Genomic DNA, 19,452 nt, shown 5'->3' with positions numbered 1-19,452 from the left:
TTGGTGTTAAGGACTGAACCCAGGTCAGGTGCAAGAGCAAAATGTGTTCTTACTGGTAGAGCCATTTAAAGCCAGCTAAAGCATCAGGAAGGCGTCCTACCAGTAGAGCCACCAAGCCCCATCATTTATAATTCTTACAGCATAAAAGAAATCTATTGCTCTGGATAGTGTATCTTCCTTTCAAACGGAAGGTTTTCATTTGGAATATTATCTTCCTTATTTTTGTCTGTTTGCTTTTCATGTCAGCAGGAACCTGTGTGCTCCAGGGCCTGCCATGTATGGAGTGAGGGAATCGGCTTCCATAGAAGCAGCTCACCTCGTCACACAGGGCCATATCTCAGGAAGGTTACAGTGAAGCTGCTCTGCAATATTTGCTGAATGGTTAAAGTGAAATGAAGCACTGAGTGAGCCCTTCTCCATGCCTATGACTAACAGCTCAACAGTGGAAAGCAGCATCATCCCCTCTAGATGTGAGTGGCAGAGGAAAATCAATAAACAGCATTAAAATACATAGGTAGCAATGAATAGCCTAGTAAGGGCACCAGTGGAAGGGGAAGCCCTTGGTCCTGCCAAGGCTGGACCCCCAATGAATGGGATTCTTGGGGGGAGGGAGGTAATGGGGGAGGATGGGGAGGGGAACACCCATATAAAAGGGGAAGGGAAAGGGTTAGGGGGATTTTGGTCTGGAAACCGGGAAAGGGAATAACATTTGAAATGTAAATAAGAAATACCCAATTTAATAAAGATGGAAAAAAATTAAAAAAATACACATTTTGTGGGTCCTTCTATGTCTTTCAGAGGTCCTGTGGGAATTCAGTTGCCATTATGACAGTACCACTGAGTATGGAGTTCTAAGAGGTGAAAGGCAGTGAGACCTCCCCCCACACAAATGCATTGTGGTTCAGTGGTGCAATGGCTGTAGGGAGCTCCTCCCACCAAGAATGTGCTCATCTCTACTTCTCCCTCAAGTTGCCACCCTGCAGCTTTGCCCAGCACCATGAGCTGAGAGAGAACAAAAAGATCTCTTCAGGTCTGATGGCCATGATGTTACCTTTATAGCTGCCGAACCCCATGCCTAATAAACTGAATTCATCTAGAACTAGATTTCCCACAAGAGCTCCAAAGACCAAAACCAGTATTTTCTGTGCCATGATACTCATGATGGCTGAAATGGGCTCTGAAAGGAACAGTTGGGTTGAGGTTTAACTTCTGAAGTTTGTAGTTGCTTTGTTCTGAATGATTGGCTCAATGTTATGTGATGCATGGATATTGGGCATTACTCTCCTGAAAGGGTTCACTTGAACACTGTGGAAGAAGGAGGCAAGGCAGCAGCCTCTCTTCTCTTCTTCCATGTGATGATGTAGCTCAGAAGCAATGCCAGATACCAGAATGCAGCTCTGTGACCATTCAGCAACCAGACCTGTGACAATGGAATTTCTCTTCTTCCTCAGAGTCTGAGATGTTCTGTTACAGCACCACAGATGGACTGAGGCAGAAATCCAAAGACCTGACTATGTGCAGGTAGCAGTAGAACTTAAAAGAAGATAGGGACAGATGAATAGAAAGTGCATAGTCCCCTGGGTAATGCACATGGGAGACAGCTATGGGCCTCACGTCCATGTCCTCTAGAGTATCCCATTTTACTCATTATAGATCAGGGTACAAGAACATAGAGGGGAAAGAAATTCTCACAATGACCCTAACAGATCATCTAAGGAAACTACAGAGGAGAGTCTTAGTCACTAGCATGAGGAGACTGAAGTCTTTGATTGATAATGTGGCCAATTTCATCATTACTATGACTACAGTAAAATTCCAAGAAAGCATGTGTTTGAGCCAGTCCTGAAAGCTCTTTTATGACAAGACAGGGAAAGAAAATCAACAGAGTCAAATTAAAATAATCAAAGCCCTTTGGAATTAGAAAAAAAAACAGGAATTTGTTATTTTTGTTTTTGTTTTTGAGAGGGATTCCATGTTAGATAACACAACTTCATGCAACAAGTGATAAAGCATCTGCCAGGTGACAAACGGGACATAGAGCTGCTGGTGGGAGATGGCAGGAGGCTGCTACATGTAGGATATAGATAAATCATCAAATATTATAACAATTATCACATGCCTCTGATAATTTTTCTGGCATTTAGACTTGAGATCTTATGCACAGAGGAAATCACAGGTAACTAAGGTCATTGGAGACTGTATTACAAAGCTGAATTACTTCTGAACTATAATGAATGAAACTGGGTCTTGGTCAGGACATCCAGGCAGGCAGCACAAGAAAGTGTAATTGTTCACTCCCATTAATGGTGGGAGCTCACTCCTTGTCAATGGGTGTGTAGACAATGGAAGAAGAGTGCTCTTGGGGCCTTGTTTAAAACATCAGATTTATCTTTTTCACTTGGATCCGCATTTTTATCACATGTGCCAAGATTACTTATGTAAAAGCAACACAAATATGCAGTCACACCTGTGTAAAAAGTGTCAAATGCTCCAGGAAGCCTACACACATATCACTATCTACTACAGTTAAAGAAAAAAAAAACAGTTAAAAAAACCAAAGTTTCTTGACTGTGTTAGGATATTGTCACCATGTATAATTCTGATAAAGGAACTGTCTTCCTTTGTGTGTGAGTCTCCATTGGAGAGGCAAGAGTCAATGTTAGCTGCCCCTGTACATTGATCCCAATGAGCACGGTGTGCTCAGAGCTGTTAGAATGGTTGAGGGGAAGCGAGCAAGAAATCTTTATCAAGAAACAGAGTTTTAGAGTTTTGTTTACCAATTTCCAAGGAAGAGAATTTACTTGCCGGACAGCATCATAAGCTCAGCCTTTATACCCTATGGATCAAAATTTTGCTGAGGACAGAGAGGGCATTAAACACTCTCTCTCTCACACACACAGAGAGAGAGAGAGAGAGAGAGAGAGAGAGAGAGAGAGAGAGAGAGAGCAGAGAGAGAGGGAGAGGGGGAGAGGGAGAGAGGAGGGAGAGGGAGAGGAGAGAGGGGAGAGAGGAGAGACAAAAGAGACAGAGTATGGCCAAAGAGAGAAACCACAAAGAAGACAAAGAATAAATTTACCTGCAAACGTAATGTTGAAGCCTTCATAGGAGATGGAGAAGTCAGAGATGAACCTGAGTTGCGCAGTGAAGTTTCCAAACAAGCCAGCCTTAATGGTATGAGGCAGGACCGACCCAGTGAGCCTGGCTACCGGCTCTGAGAAACTCCCATCCTCTGTGATCAGCAAATAGTCGTGGGAACTTTCAAGGTGAAAGGTGTGGAAATTCATCTGCACTCCTGAGAGATGAGGGCGGGGATAGTCGATTTAACTGCAGCTGAAAGGAATCTCTTCTAGGCATAATTACAGACATCAAAGGTTTGGATCAAAATACCTTAAATTGTTAAATATTAAAATTATCTTGTATGATTCTAACTTTGAACTTTCAGAGAGAAATTAGATAGGGCTGTTCTACATTCAAGAAGAAGAGTCAAACAAAAACAAATGCTCAAATAGTTGTCTAATCAGTCGCTGCCCTGGTCTTTGGTGCAGATATGGATATGGTTGTTGGTACAGAGGGGCTGTATGTAGCTACTGATATAATCACAGATCTAGGTGGAGATAAAGAAACTAACTAAATATCAGCATAGGCATGATACTGAGGTTCATGAGGGCAACATAGATACCATCACAGGTGTGTAGAGATGTCTCTCTGTGTTGATATGGGTGTTAGTGTAGTTATCTATATAGGCAAAACCACAAAGGAATCTGTAGATGCAGGTACGGTTTGATAAGTGCAATAATTATGTCAATGCTTGACTGTATTCATGAATGATCACCAGACTCGGGGGAGTGTTCATCCCAGAGACAAAACAAAGAAAACCTCTCCATTTTCATGCCCCACTTATAGAAGTATTAGTTTGGAGATATCATGTGTGAGTATACACTGAGGAGGGCAAATTCTCTTGAATTTAGAGCTTTGTAAACCTTATGATGTCTTCATTCTTCATAGAAATCACTCATAATGCACTATCTCTGAGTTTCTTTGCTGAAGCAAATAAACTGATATATAAGTGGATTCCTTTAAGGATTTACATTTTTTTAATCAAAAAAATCTCTTTTACCAATAATCTGCTTATTTGACCTACTTCAAGACCATATCTTTCTTGCTTCCTTCCTTCCTTCCTTCCTTCCTTCCTTCCTTCCTTCCTTCCTTCCTTCCTTCCTCCCTTCCTTCCTCCCTTAGAGATTTACTATTTTGATTTATATGTGCATTCAGGAGTCTCTGTGTAGATATGTGCCTGAGAGTGCATGTACCCTCAGAGGTCAGAGGTGTCTGGCCTTTCTGGAATTGGAGTCATAGGTTGTTGTGAGCTGACTGATGTGGGTGCTTGGATTTGAACTCAGGTCCTCTGCAAGGATGTGCTCTTATGCTATTTACTGCTGAGTTACTTCTCCATGTTTAAATATATACTTGTGGAAGAATGTAAACGTATCCATTAGGGTGCAGTAACATGCAGGTCATCGTAACATCTAGGTCAATAAAACACCAAGTAGAGTTTCAATATATGTTGAAAGGCAAAGTCTACTGACCAAAGTTTTTTAAAGGTTCTTTAAAAATAACATATAGTTATAGATATAAGAACATACCCAGGGTACCTTGCTAAGCCCAGCATTGATAATGTATATTTCCTGCACAGAATGCTAATTTGCTTCTTTTGCATTTACTATCTGTGTAAGGATGAAAGAATCTATGCTGCTAAAACACCATTGGATTAAGTGAAGATCTGACAATTATTATAAGGACAATGCCTTAGAGACTCAGAACAGAAGCACAGGTGGTTCTCAGACATATTATAGAAGTTAAAAAAAAGTCCGCTCTTCTTATATTGAATCAATAGTCACATTTTACTTAATTAAAGCTCATTTCCTTATCATTACATCTAATTTCCAAGTTTATATGCACATATACAGCCAGGTTACTGAATGCAGAACAACAACAAAAATGACTTCTGTTTAACCCTTCAATGAGACCAAGATGTTGTTTGCATTTATTCTTATCAAAATAAAAGTTAAGGACTTGAAAACCATGAAAATGTATGCATTCTCCTGGCCTTTCCTCACTGCTTCCTCTAGCCGTACTCCCATCCTTACTGTTTCCTCTAGCCCGTGCTCCCCATCCTTACTTTTTTCTCTAGCCCTGCTCTCCGTTGTGCATTGCTTGTGCTAAGACCCTACCCTTGGTCTTACCCTTGCCATGAGAGACTTCAATGGTCCATGTACAGTTCAGAGAGTTTGGATAAAAGTCTGGAAATCCTGGTGAAAGGACAGTCCCACTCTTTCCATGGATGTAGCCTCCACACAGGGCTGAAATAACAGAAAACATGAGCAGTCCACAGCGATTGATAGGATGGAGGACTTCTAGATGGACAGTGAATCTGCATACGCACCAACAGAGGATAACTTTGAAACCTAGACATTGTTTTGCTTGCAGTTATGAGATGCCAGTTCATGAGCAGCTGTCTCTATCACAGCACAGCCCCAAGACCTAACTCAATGGAGAGTAGGACAGTCAATACATCTGGAGAACTGGGGATATGTTTAAGCTGTCATTCCTATCCCCCAGGGTGGGACTTCTTAGCAGTCCTGCAGTGAATTCAAAATTCTTGCAATACAATATGTCATAGTCAAACTAACTCAAATATTTAAGAACCATAAAGTTATTTATAGGACTTTGAGCAGGAAAGTACTAGTTGATAGCAATACAACAGGAGCTTTGGGGATTTTTGACAGATTTATAAATAACACGGCACACATGAAGGCACAGCAGCTGGATTGAGTGGATGTGACCAGGACAAGATCAGCCCGCTTATATCCTAATTTGTATGGGAAGGGGATTATGAAGTTCCACCCCTAGATCAGGAGGTATTGGTAAGTGGTGAGTACTGTAGAAAGAAGGTCAATTCTCTTCTGGGATGCATTCCCTGAGAGGCCATCCATGCTCCAATGAATGGCCCACAACCATGCACAGATAGGAGCAGTAAGTGGATTTGCTGTACTTAAAAAATGAAGCACATGAAATTTGAGAGGGAAGAGTGGAAAGAAGACAGAGAATGAATTGGACAGACTAAAATGGAGATAAGGATTTGATTAAAATATATGTATAAGTGCAAAAATATTTAAAAATAAAAGTATATTACATATATGCATATAATTGTGTAAAAGACATAATTTTTGATGAGAGAAATAACTTCTTTCCTCTTCCAGTTTTCTTTTCAGACAGACCCATGCACCTACTTCCATACTCATATGTAAGTAGACACACACTTGTAGACAGATACGGAGCTTCTATACCTGACAGACAATTGTGGCACATAGGTTCCTGAGTGTAATGCTTAATGATAAAGTTGAAGTCAATGGAATTACTATCTCCAAACACATTCATTGCTTCTTTGTTCTGAGAACAATTAAAATACCCCATGCTGTTTTTTTGTTTTGTTTTGTTTTGTTTTTTGTTTTGTTTTGTTTTTTGTTCTGTTTTGTTTTGGTTTTTTTTTTTTGAAGCATTCAATTGATTCATGTCAGTTACAGTCACCCTGTACCACAGTAGTACAGAATAACTCTTTCTCTACCATAGTGCACGTTCAGCCGCTTTTGGCCCTGTTGTGTCCTGTGTGTACTTCTATGAGAGTAACCTCTTTGATTTTCAGTGTAAATTATCTCTCACACTATGTGTGATTGATAGTTTTTGTCAACTTGATATACTCTAAAATCAAATGGGAAGAGAGTCCCAATGGGGATCATTCAGATCCTGGATATGTCTAAGCAATTATTCTTAATTTTATTTATTGGTTATTTTATTTATTTACATTTCTAAGGTTGTACCCCTTCCTGGTCTCCCCTCTGCAAATCCCCAGATTCCATTCCCTCTCCCTTTTGCCTCTAAGAGAGTGCTCTGCCACCCACCTACCCATTCCCACGTCAACCCTCTAGCCATCCCCCTCCCCCTGACTCTGCCAGCATCTGACTATATGATTGAGACAGATGCAGATACTCACAGCCAGTCATCAGACTGAGCCCTGGGACCACAATGGAAGAGTTAGAGGAAGGACTGAAGGATCTGAAGGAGATTGCAACCCCATAGGAACAACGACATCAACTAACTCGATCCCTCAGAGCTCCCAGGGACTAAATCACCAACCAAAGAATATACATGGATGGGTCCATGGCTTCAGCTACATATGTATCAGAGGACTGCCTTATCTGAAACTATTCTTAGTTTGTCTAATAGAGTAGAACAAGCTACTGGGTAGTAACCATATGTGCTTTCAACTCTCTCCTCTAGACTATGCATTTGACCACTTGCTTCAAATTCCTGGCCCTGTACTGTCACTGCTGTCACCTGAAGTATTCCCATTCTCTCATCAATAGCTTTCTGTCGAGATATTTATCCCAGCAAACAGAAATAAAACCACGACCCAGTGCTAGGAAAATAAACTTGCTCAGTTCACATGGAAAGCAACATGAAGATGCTCCAAAAAAGAGCTGAATAATGTCCACCCGACACAGTCATCAAGGCTTGGGAAGGAAATCTGCATCAAGGAGGTCCTCCCAATCCGGAACACTGTAGAAACCCTCCTGATAGCCAGCATACAGAAACAACAATGGATAGATGTATAAACAAAGACAACATGCTATCTGCACATACTGGGAGTCATTTGGCATGAAGAGAATAGGGTGGTGCTGTTATATGCAATAGCCAGGGTGTACCTGGGGAATGTGATAGTTGGAAGTGAGCCAGGCACAGAGAGAAAAAGCCTGCAGTTTATCACAAGAGGAGACTTTGGGAACTGTCGCTCCTGTGTTATAGTTCAAACAACAGCTCCTCCACCTACTAGCTTAATCATCCCTATGAAGCTTCTGGCCTTTGGTCTTTTATATTGCCCTATGATGAGAACTGACCTCTTATTTTCAGATGTTTGTAATTACTAAATTGTAAATGGACATCTTATGGTCTCATTACTACATGAAAAATTTTCATAATAAATTTCTCACTCTCTCTCTCTCTCTCTCTCTCTCTCTCTCTCTCTCTCTCTCTCCCTCCCTCCCTCCCTCCCACCCTCCCTTTCTCCTCTCTGTATGTGTGTGTATGCATGTGCATGTGAGTGTGTGTGTGTATGCATGTGCGTGTGTGAGTGTGTGAGTGTGTGTGTGTGTGTGTGTGTGTGTGTGTGTGTGTGTAGACTTCATTCTGATTCTGTTTCTGTATAGCCCTGGGTAATACACCCACTTACTACTTTGAGACATTGTGACACTCAGCAGTTCATACTACTCTGTGTTCCCACCCTGTGTCTGCAAATTTCCCAGGTTTCCTGTGTGCTAGAGAAAGAGTTGAGCCACAAGGGAGGGCAACTTGCACTGTATAACAAAGCTTAACACTAAGTCTGTATGGCTCTCCACCCTGTTCTTTGAGGGGTATCTGTGTTGTCTGGCAGATGTGGATAGCCTGAACTTGAGCTTATATTTCCTTTATCAAACTAGATAGGTCATCTAGTTTGAAACATCTCCTTTGAACTAGAATGAACCATCATTCCCTAACTCATTTCTAGAACAACTTCTTCTCAGTAGGCTAATTAAAAATTGTTTTATGAAAACACTTTCACAATTAACATTTGCATGATTGCTGAATAACTTATGAAACACACGTTTTACTTCCTCCTGCTCTCTGATCAATATTTGAAGGGGGTGTAACACACCACAATGCATACTTAAGAAGAATGGCCACATGAAAAACCAATCCAACATAAATGCTTGAAGATCGTTTCTACAGTATTTTAATAGGTTCTCATTAGATTTTCCCATCTTATTGTTCCATTGGCTCTATACTTCACGATGAAAGCTAGAACATTAACCATAAATTTGAAGTCAACTTGGCTAACAAGGAATTTTTGAGAACCTGCAGGTAGACACTGTCCTTGGAACCAAGGAAGATAACCTTATGGCAAATGAGACAAAACTGTAACGGAATGATGCCACACGGCAACGCAAGGACCATCACCGTTCCAACTCCGATGACAGATCTTGGAAGAAAACAGATACCTGTACATGGAACCAAGCACAGGGGAAGGGAGCTGAGGCCAAGGCACTGACATGGGTTGTCAGAGCAGCTAGGAGAAAGGACCCCCAGAGAGCATGAGCTGCAAGGCATCATGTCAGACCTGAAGTGGCAAGAATGGAGAAAGGAAAAGGGACCCTCAACTAGTATAGGCTTGTCTGCAGAAGAGACCTGCATGGCACCAAGGGAAGGTGAGAAGGTCTTCGGAGCAGTCTACTGTTCAAAGGGGTCCCTATGCTTCATAAGTCATTGTAGAAGGCTCGTATTTTTCAGAGATCGATAAAGAGACTCATTAGATCCCTGCCTGTTGAGCACATAGGTTATGTTGCACTTAACCAGATCACAAGGCTGCTCTGTAAGGAGCAGGGAGAAAGAGCAGGCAGATGGCCAGATGTTATGGGCAGCTGGAGGGGGGGGGGAACAAATACAGACTGTAGAGCTATCATAACTTTCTTCTCACAGGACTGGCACAGCAGTAGGGAGATTGCAATCTAGAAGCCTAAGGATGACACAGGAAGGGGACTCAGATATGTGAACACAGGAAAATGGGAGTTAGCTTTGGAACTCTGAAGTGTGATAATATTGAGCACCCATGCAAAGGACTGGAGATGGAAAGCAGTGTTTCCTGTGGGAAACACTGACCAAGAAACAGGACAGCACCGTGGTGAATAACCAGTACCATGGATTTGAACAGATAACAGAAAACAGCACCCAAGCTGTGGAAGCACAGTAGAGATGGGAGCAGAGTATGCAGGACTCTGGGGAAACAAAGGCCTTAGGTTCTGATTGGAGAAGATGTAAACAGTTAATTTTTATTTATTATGGGACTGGCATAAATCAGCACAATGAATTCTCAAGTTTAATGAAGGACTTACCTATAAGAAATAGTATTTTATGTAACACTGAGATGCTGTATATTCAGTGTTTCTGGAACTAGGCATTCTAAAGCATACCTATTCTCTTTAAGGCATTAAAAAGGAGTTCACATTCGACTACATTGAATAATCGCAAAATCCACAGTTCATTCTGTGGGTGCGGGCTAATGTGTGTATGCAAATGTGTATTCATGTGGAAGTCAGAGGTCATGCTTCAGTGACATTGCTTAGGGAATGGAGATGCAGTTCTTTACTGGGCCTAGAGTGTAGTGACTCCCTCAGCCAGTGGGCCAGTAATCACCAGAGGTCTGCAGGCCTCTGCCTCCCTGGTGCTCTTCAGTGACTTTGCCTCCTGCTAAGAAAGCCAAGAGTGCTAATGAGCCACAGGGTATTTCCAATTGGACCACACAGGGTGAAATTTTAAGGTCAGGTGGACGTCTGTCAATCTTGATCCCCTGATGAATACACGGAACTTTCTGAGCCTCCCACTATCAATGTTCTAAATAAAAATACCTGCACAAAGCCCACAGGCTTAAAGAAAAGGGAATTTTATATACATAGAATGGGATGAAATTCTCAGCTAATTCTAAAGAGAGAAGAGAATAAGATAAAACCTAGACTTTCCCTGCAGGATCCCTACAGGATTTGACTATTCATAGATGGCCATGTCTCTCTTCCCTCGGCAGAGCCACCAATTTAACCACATAGAATTTGAATTACATGAACCTATTTCTTCATGCACTCTAGAGCCTTTCAGGATACTTATAAAAGCTACAGTAAAAACTTACTTCTAATTTCCTTGAGGCTTGCTACTCTGTGAGTTTGACATTTGTATTTCTAATATCTACCCACCATCCAGGACACAGATAAGTTTTATCAAAAAGCCCCTTGGAAAGATGACTAAAATATGTAGAAAATAAAAAAGGGCACGGGGGCAAGGTGAGTTGGGCAAGTTGGCATTTTCCCCAGGTGTATTGAGGTAAGGTCCCACCAATGATCAGTTGGTACTGGCCTCTGGTTAGTTCTCAGGCTCCCTGGCAAATCATTACTGAGAGCTTAACCCCTGTCTTACTAACACTCTTCATGCTCTTGAGCATACAAAATAAACACTCAAAGAAGTCGTTGACATCTAGGAATTATAATCTAGTAGGAAAAGCCAAGATCAAATATTGATAACTAAGTGAGAATTATTCTGCAAGTCCATATCAAGTAGCCTTCAGATCTCAAAAGCAGCCCAGATGTTTCGTCTACAATATGCTCTTGAGATGGAAAAAGGAAGGCAAGCCAATGTCCCTAACTCAAGGTAGATGCCCATAAGTGAGGGGATGCTGGTAGGACTAAGGTGGGGCTCATCCTTCCTGCATTGCTCAGTGGTATGTGGTCTGATGTCATTTCTTTGTTCTGTTTGTCCCAGCATGAGGGTAATGCACATCTTCCAGCAAACCTCACAGACCACCCCCACCCCATGGATGTTGCTGTTATTCTTTGCTGTAATCATCACCTCCTTTCTCCACCCAAGTCTTCTCTAAGATTGTGATGTTAGAGATGTCTAATATTACATTGAAGACTGTAGTTTCAATTTTCATTTCTTGGATTCAAGACATGGGACTTAACAAGTTTAAGGCTAAGTATTTACCTTCACTGGAGATGGTAGGAGTTGACCTATGGGGCCTATACTTCAGGCTAGAGTCCTTTTATATGAGACAAGCTTACAAGAGAGGGAAGAATGACGTGCTATAAATTATGCTGTTTCCATGTTAGTTAGCCTGTAGTACGCACAGGAGCTGAAGAGCCTCAAATCCACACAGCCTCTTCCTTGAGTTATTTCCCTCCACCTACTCCAGGAGCATGCTTTGTGTCTTTGTTCTGTCCTATACCTTCAATGTCACGCCTTATATGTGGTACTTCTGCCAATGCCCAGCTCAGCTTGCCTTGTATGTGATGCTACAGAGGCCTCTAGGGACTTACATGTGCTAGACCTGTGCTGTACCACCAAGCCACAGAACTTGCCCTGCTCTTCATGCTTTTAGCTGGTATATTTTGGTCTTTCGATCTAACTGAACCCTTATACTTGTACTCATATCTTCTTTCAAAAAAGTCTACATGAAACACAAATTATGTGCTTCGTTTCTTTCTTGCTTTTCTCCTTTTCAGTAATATGTAGATATGTGTTTGTGTATGTATGTATGTGTGTGTATATGGGTGTGTGTGTTTATGTGTGTGTGTGTGATGTTGTGAGTATGATACTAAATAAGCAGAGCTGTACCTCAGTTTCTCTCCACTGCAGGATGACTCATGGCCTTTCTATGGTTAACAGAAGTCACTGACGATGTCTCCTTATTTACTTATTTATTTATATTAGACTCATATTCTAAAAAGAAATATTGAACAGATGCCCTGTAGTTTAAGGCAGTGTTAAATTAGGGTGGCCCACATTTAGAAGGCAAGAACTCCTAAGACACAGCCACAATTGTTTCCACTATCAAATATGAAGGACTTTGGCTGTGGGATGCTGAGTTAATTACTCTGTGTTCTGACCATTCCCAGACGCTAGTGTTAAACACTTCAACCTGTGTTTCATTCCTCCACTCTCAGCAACCAGTGTTCACCCCAGTCCCACATCTTTCTGTTCTCTCTTTTATTTTTTTTGCCTCAAATCAAATTATTTCTCCAGAATCAAGTCTCTTCAGGAAGCTAGACTTTGAAAGATGCCTCCCAGGCCTCTGAGGACTGCACATTGTAAGTCGTATTAATTATTTTTTCATTCCACATTCCTAGTCATTTTTCTTTCTTCACTTGCTCCTGTGTGTGAGTGTAAAACTATGTAGAATGTTATGCTATGTTAACTGTTAGGAGGCAATGAACATAATTGTTTTTTCAATAAAGGTTTGCAGAAAGAATAAACAGTTTGTAAAAATATTCAATAACGACATCTCTAAGATGATCTGTGCATTTGTCCTTTACCAAATAGAAGGAAGACAGTGCCTCCAATGCTCAATTTATTCCTTTAAAATTGTAGTGTGCTAACCATGGCATCAAAAAGGAACAAATGTAGTACTTGGAAAAGAGAAAGGAAAGGTTTATCTGTTTTTAGGTGAGATAAAAGTATTATAATTAATTCTAATATATGTTCCCTTGCTGAGAACTATGAATTTTTAGAGGTTTATATTTCCTATTGATGTATGGTTTATTGCAATAAAAACCTGAGAGATTTAAGAGATTGTGTGAGATTAGAAAGGGCAAGGAGATTTTCAGAGCTCAGGGTAAACAACCATGACTAAATAAAACTCTCATTCTGAACTCTAAACTCCCTTGAAATGTGAAGATTTATTAATAACCTTTCATTGTAGGCTTTTTAGTCCTGGAAAGAAAGGTGCTACAATGTAGCATATCAAATCACATTAGGGATCCCCTTGGATGAATCAGATTTCAAATTTGCATAAATTTGACTTGGAAGACAATAGACAAAATGGCTAAGTTTAATGCAGCTTTATTGTCTCTAGAAAATGCCATTTATAACTGGCCTCTTGTAACATCTTAGCCAATTACTGATCATATGGCTATTCTAGTAGAGCTGAGCCCCCTACATTTCTAAGTCATTTCCTGTCTATACATTTATTTACACAGAACACGCAGTACTGGTGATTGTTGAAAAGAATGCACCTCAGAATGGCAACTTCAAATGGGTCAAGCACAGCCTTTCACTTGAATGCAGTATTTTAATATCCACCCAAGGGCCTTGACCATGTGGTGACAAGGTACTGAATAAGCAAGGATACATCAGTCACCACACAGTCCCAAGACTTCCCAGTTCAATTCCTCATAGTCTCAGTGGAAAAGTTTGCATCCCAAACAACATGGCCCAGTAGTCTGGAGGCTGAGGCAGGAAGGTTGTGGGACTGGAGTTGGATGGGCTACACAATGAGATCCTGTCTCAACAAAACAAGCAACAAAATAGAGTGACCTTAGGGGTATATGACAATGTACAGCATCAAAGAACACTGTCGCAGATGCTTTCTGCCCATAGTGAACAATGTGTGATCCTGAAGACGGTCATAATGCCCAGTTGCCCATCCTCACGTGTGTATAAGTAGCCCTCTTCACAGTTCTATCCAGAGTCCAGAATTCCCACTGCTTCTGTGTATGTGCCTTCAAAGACTGTGATATAGCTTGAGTGTTCCATTTCTTATCTGTATGGACCATGCACTGGTTAAGCCAGGAGTCTGGTGGAAGGTCAAGGATTTCCGGTCCTTGACAGTCCTGAAAACAACCTTCCCAAGAGCCTGCTATTTGTACCTATCATTTTGAGAGAACCACGGTGCTTATTACACATATAACATTTTCAAAGGAGTACCTACAGTTTGGGGACAGGAAGGCAAGTTGAGGTTACATGTGTATATAACTCACATTTAAGTATTTATTTTCCATGTACCTATATGCTTTTCTAAAGAAATAATGTTACAATGGGGCTTATTCATAAGTAAAGAAATCCATGTGGTCACAAATAAAGGATTTACCCAACTTTTACAGTAAAATTGAGAGAAGCAGTGATATACAGTAATCTATTATCTGTATTTTCAGGAGTGAATAAGAGCAGAAGGAAAGATAAATGGCACATAGGTAGTCTGAAAGATTTTCTGGGTGGTAGGGTGGGGGTGAAGCTAGAGGCCCAGCAGAAGTATTCTGAAAAATGTCAGAGGTCAGTGGGACAACATATGCTAGATTTGTGGAAACTCTATATGTGGACCTGGGTCACCAGAGTCAGAAGAGAGTGAGGCTTGGCCATCTGGAATGTTTAAATAGAGCACAGAGTCTTTCAGGCTTTCTATAAATAACCACTTTTATAAAAGCACATGTGTATAAATGAATTCTCTCCGTCTCAATGTTTGTCTGTAATGTTGCATAGCAGACCATGATTTTTCAATGTTAATAAAAACTTATGCCAGTTAATAGAACAATTCTGGTGAGAAGCCTTGAAATGTGCTGTGCTTTAAGAGTTCAGTTTCTAAAGGGAACACATTCTCTGATCACTTTGGATCATGCCAGGTGTGTTGCACAGTGGCCCCCATGTTTCCATGTCCTCTTGCCTCTACATGTCTTCGTGATGCACTAGCCTAGCTCTGCCTGCCTGGGCTTCACCTACCATCACAGCTGGGCAAGGCGTGGTTCCACTGATGGTTCTTCTCACAGATGAGGGGCTCGTCATCACTGAGTGTATACCCAGGGTCACAGCTGAAGGTCACTGTAGATCTGATACCAAAGTTACTGCCATGCCGGTGACCATTTACAGGGATGCCTGGGTCCAGACAGGAGTCAGATTCAAGAGTCACACCTGCAATTGCAGACAGAACACAAGACTGAAAGGCCTTTCTGGATAATTGGAAAAAAAGGTGCTATGACATAAGCTACAATATATTCCCAGATATGCACAGTCCCAGGAGATTATCTAAGTGAACTCTTCACTACTGAATTGATCGCTTAATACCCAATAGTCATTCATGTGAAAAGCACTGACTCCAAATGCTTGACCTTGGTTTTCAAATTAAAGGCAGTCATGTGTTCCTCTCCAGGCCATGGAGGAATGGCACAACCTTGAAGAGTTCATCGAAGTCTGAATTTTACCTTTGTAAAATCATGGACTGTTAACAGATCACCAAGCTAGCCCTTTTTCCTTTTCCTCTCTCCTTGTTTTTAAAGTTTGCATCCCAGTTAGGTTTTGGCAGCTACACTGCAGTGCTCCTATACCCAGACACATACAGGTAAGCACACATCTGAAACGCAGTTTAAAGCTGCACGAGGGTGGGCTTTCTAAAACTGTATCATACAGTTTTAAGTGTAGAATATAAGTCTAAAACCTGCAGTCTTAAAACCTCCATGCCATCTGCCATTGGCTTATGCCACTAGATAAGCTGGTGCATAAAAGGAAGTAGGTCACCTCGTCATGAGGCTTTCCGTCCTGCTTTGTGTTTGTTTTTTCTAGAATAATCTATTCAAGAACATGAGAATCAGGGAAGGGAAAGTCGACACAATGTTTGTGTAGTTAGAGAAGCGAAAACTCCATTACAGTTTTCCCCGTAGGCAGTAAGCTCAGACATGGACTGTGATCATAAAATGTTCTGGCATTCAGACTGGCATGGCTCCAACATGGGGTCCTCCTGGGTCCTAGGGCTGACCCATTGGACTTTAGTGGAGCTAGGTGACTAGCAAAGATAGGTTTTCCATCAAGTGACTAAACTAGCGATTCATATAACCCAGGGTAATGGTTTAAACACTAATAATGTGTTCCCGCTAGTAGCTAGTACAGAAGACTGCGACTCAAACATGATAGAACTGGCAGGCCACAGAGATGAGCTGCTGAAGGACAGTGAGTATTAAGCCCTTCCCAAGGCTTGTCAGCACCCTTGGTGCATATTTCCTGCAAGTCATAATCATCCATGCTATCTTCTGTGGGTGTTTCACTCACAGTGGGAGTTACCGCAGGCTAAGACCATCCTGGTCTCATACCCTGGGCATTTCATCAGGACTATACTGTTATCCACAGTAATTTTCTAGCATCAGGCCCATTCTGCCTACCCCTGTGGCCTCTTAGTCTTTGTATCAACTCTGTCCAGCCCAAAGGCACACAAGTGGAAAAGGAGCTTGACCATCCCTTCAGTGATTCCTTCAACCATACCTGTAGACTCTACCACATGGAGAACCTCCCGAGTCCTCTATATTCTCTGATGGAGTATGCCCACCATACTCTCATCTCTGTTGGGTTCACCCTATGTGCTTTCCCTTTCACTGGATGGATGGAGTGTTTTCATTCTGAGAGAGCTCTTGGAGTTAGCAAGTAAGCAAATGAATAAGCTCAGGGCAGTCTGGGAAATTTGTGAACTTATAGAGGTCCAAAAGAAAAAAATCTTTCCTTTCCTTTCCTTTCCTTTCCTTTCCTTTCCTTTCCTTTCCTTTCCTTTCCTTTCCTTTCCTTTCCTTTCCTTTCCTTTCCTTTCCTCTCCTCTCCTCTCCTCTCCTCTCCTCTCCTCCCCTCTCCTCTCCTCACCTCCCCCCTCCTCTCCTTACCTCCCCTCCCCTCCCCTCCTCTCCCTTCTCTTCTTTTCTCTCCACTCTTCTCCTTTCTTTTCTTCCTTTTCCTTCCTCCCCTCCCTTACCATACCTTCCTTTTCCTTCATCTCCTCAATTTTCTCTCTCCTTTCCTGACCCTCTCCTCTCCTCTTCCCTCTGCACATCCTCCTCCTGTCCTCTTCCCTCTCTGTTCTCCAATTCTTCCCCCACCACAAGCTCATCCATTTTCTCCATTTTCGATGGAAACATTTTTGAACAGGATATTCCCACATTGCTGATGCAGAAATGGCGAAGGAACAATGGCTTCCTACAGCATGAGGGTATTTGTTTTATGAGGAATGTTTTTAGTGAAATTTCATGATTTATAATGAAACCCAATTCCATACAAAATTTGCTTCAAATATACAAGAACTGTTAAACAATAGCAAAACATAATTTCGTGTTAATCATTCATCTGAAATATGTCTACAAACACCTAGAAAACCATACTGGATAACGAAAGACAAATTAGCTCATGCTGTTTATTTTTATATAACAATAAGCAGTAGTACAGATGTGAGTTCAGAAATATGAATACATTGTGTTTATAATTTGGGTGTGCATGTGTATGTGTATGTGCACATGCACATGGGCATATGTGCCCATGTGTGTGCATGTGTTTACATGAGTATATGTGTGCCCATGTGCTTGTGCATGCATGAGCATGTTTGTTATTTGGTAGAATTACAGTCATGGATTTTATCTTCAAGTGGCCTAAAGCAGGGCTGGTCCAGGAATTCTCACAAAACCAGGAGGTGGGAAAGCACACACTGGATGGCACAGAGAGCAATAGGGCCAGACCTGCAAGAATGAACTGATGTTGGTGCTGATGAGGCTTGATGTGCACTCACAGCAGCATCCACTCTACACTATCACTGTACCTCACCCACCCTGGCCTCAACCCCACATCACAAACAAAGGACAGATCAATGGATAGTTTTTGAGAGGAATGATGGATTTTAATTCTGTTCCGTTTCTCAGCTGAAACATACAAGGGCCAATATTTGACCTAAATATGATGCAAAGATACTTCTTTTCAGCATGTGGCCTTTGTGAAGAGGTGACAGCACAGCATGTGACTTGATGATTGCAGGCAGGTGACTATTCTGTAGTCATCAATGCATCGTTAAGATTCCCAAGTGTTTTGATGTAAGTCTTGCTTTGTGTCAGCTGTCAATCACAGATTTGGGTAACTAAGGTGTCTACATGTACATCTTTCCTCCAAGAACATATAATCAAACACAAAAGGATACAAGAGAACAAATGTCTTAACTCTTAAATTTTATTTGATTTATATATATGTATAAATATATGTAAATGTATTATGTGTGTGTGTATATTTGCCATACATATGGGATACACAGAGTTTGAAACTAAGGTATGTCAGACACTCTGTAGCTCGAGTTACTGACAGCTATTAACAGTCAGAGGTAGAGTTAGGAACTGTAAGAGCAGGAAGTTCTCTTAACCACTGAGCCATCTTCTCAGATGGGTTAGCATATATGTATGTATGTATGAATGTATGTATGGATGTATGCATGAATGCATGATTGAATGAAGCGATATGTACACGCACACACATATATATATGCAGGTACGTATATAGCACAACTAAGTTTAAATTAATTGGCAATCTTTAGGGTACCAAAGTTAGAACTTATAACCATCATTTTTATGAAAAATATTCCAAGCCATACATGTCCAAATGTTCATATTTGTAAAACACAGGGAAATGCATTCAAAACACTGCTATGGCCGTGTAGCAGAGGTCTGGGCAGAGGTTAGCAGAGTCTATGGTGGAAAAGGAGAGGGAGCAGGGATAGATTAAAGAGGATGCAAACACCCCATTTGTGCATTTATAGAATGGTGTATATGTGTCATATATAGCTATCATTAAAATGTAAGCAATTTATTTTTGATAAAACCCTCAAAATAATAATATCTTTAAATATCCTGCCCCACACAGCCATTGCTCTGTTGGGGCTGCAGCTAGTACCTGCCAGCCTCCCTCCTCACTCGGTTTCCCTGTGAAGGACTTTCAATGGGGGCTATGGCAGTTTTGTTTGGGTCTGGGTTTTAGTTGACACTTGTTAAAATCCCACTCCTATGAGGAAGCCCTCTGGTAAATACCCAAAGTACATTTATATAAATATGGCTATAACATGATCCAGCACAGCATCACCTTCACAGCTTCAGCAGCTGAATCACAAAACCAGGCTGGAAGGGAAACAGCCCACTGGATCCACCACAGCCTACTGACCGTTAACTGTTCACTGCAATTCCTTGGCATTCGCTAGGCACAGCTGGGGTTTAATTCCTGGCCACCTCTGATCTAATGGTCACCACCCTGGAAAACCCACTCACA

The 19,452-nt window shown here is 41.4% G+C and overlaps 1 protein-coding gene across 1 annotated transcript in view; it reads right to left on the bottom strand.

Annotated features, from left to right (window-relative positions):
- Csmd1 (CUB and Sushi multiple domains 1) overlaps nucleotides 1–19,452 on the bottom strand; it is a 1,514,424-nt gene that overhangs the window by 275,484 nt on the left and 1,219,488 nt on the right. The window contains exons 18-20 of the mRNA XM_032918494.1: nucleotides 15,127–15,315; nucleotides 5,244–5,360; nucleotides 3,077–3,292 (exon numbers count right to left, since the gene is read on the bottom strand). Of these exons, the coding sequence (XP_032774385.1) occupies nucleotides 3,077–3,292; nucleotides 5,244–5,360; nucleotides 15,127–15,315 (522 nt within the window). The remainder of the gene's footprint in view (nucleotides 1–3,076; nucleotides 3,293–5,243; nucleotides 5,361–15,126; nucleotides 15,316–19,452) is intronic.

The sequence above is a fragment of the Rattus rattus genome, chromosome 13, assembly GCF_011064425.1.
Source record: "Rattus rattus isolate New Zealand chromosome 13, Rrattus_CSIRO_v1, whole genome shotgun sequence".
Taxonomy (NCBI): domain Eukaryota; kingdom Metazoa; phylum Chordata; class Mammalia; order Rodentia; family Muridae; genus Rattus; species Rattus rattus.
This window is presented reverse-complemented; position numbering and strand designations above follow the sequence as displayed.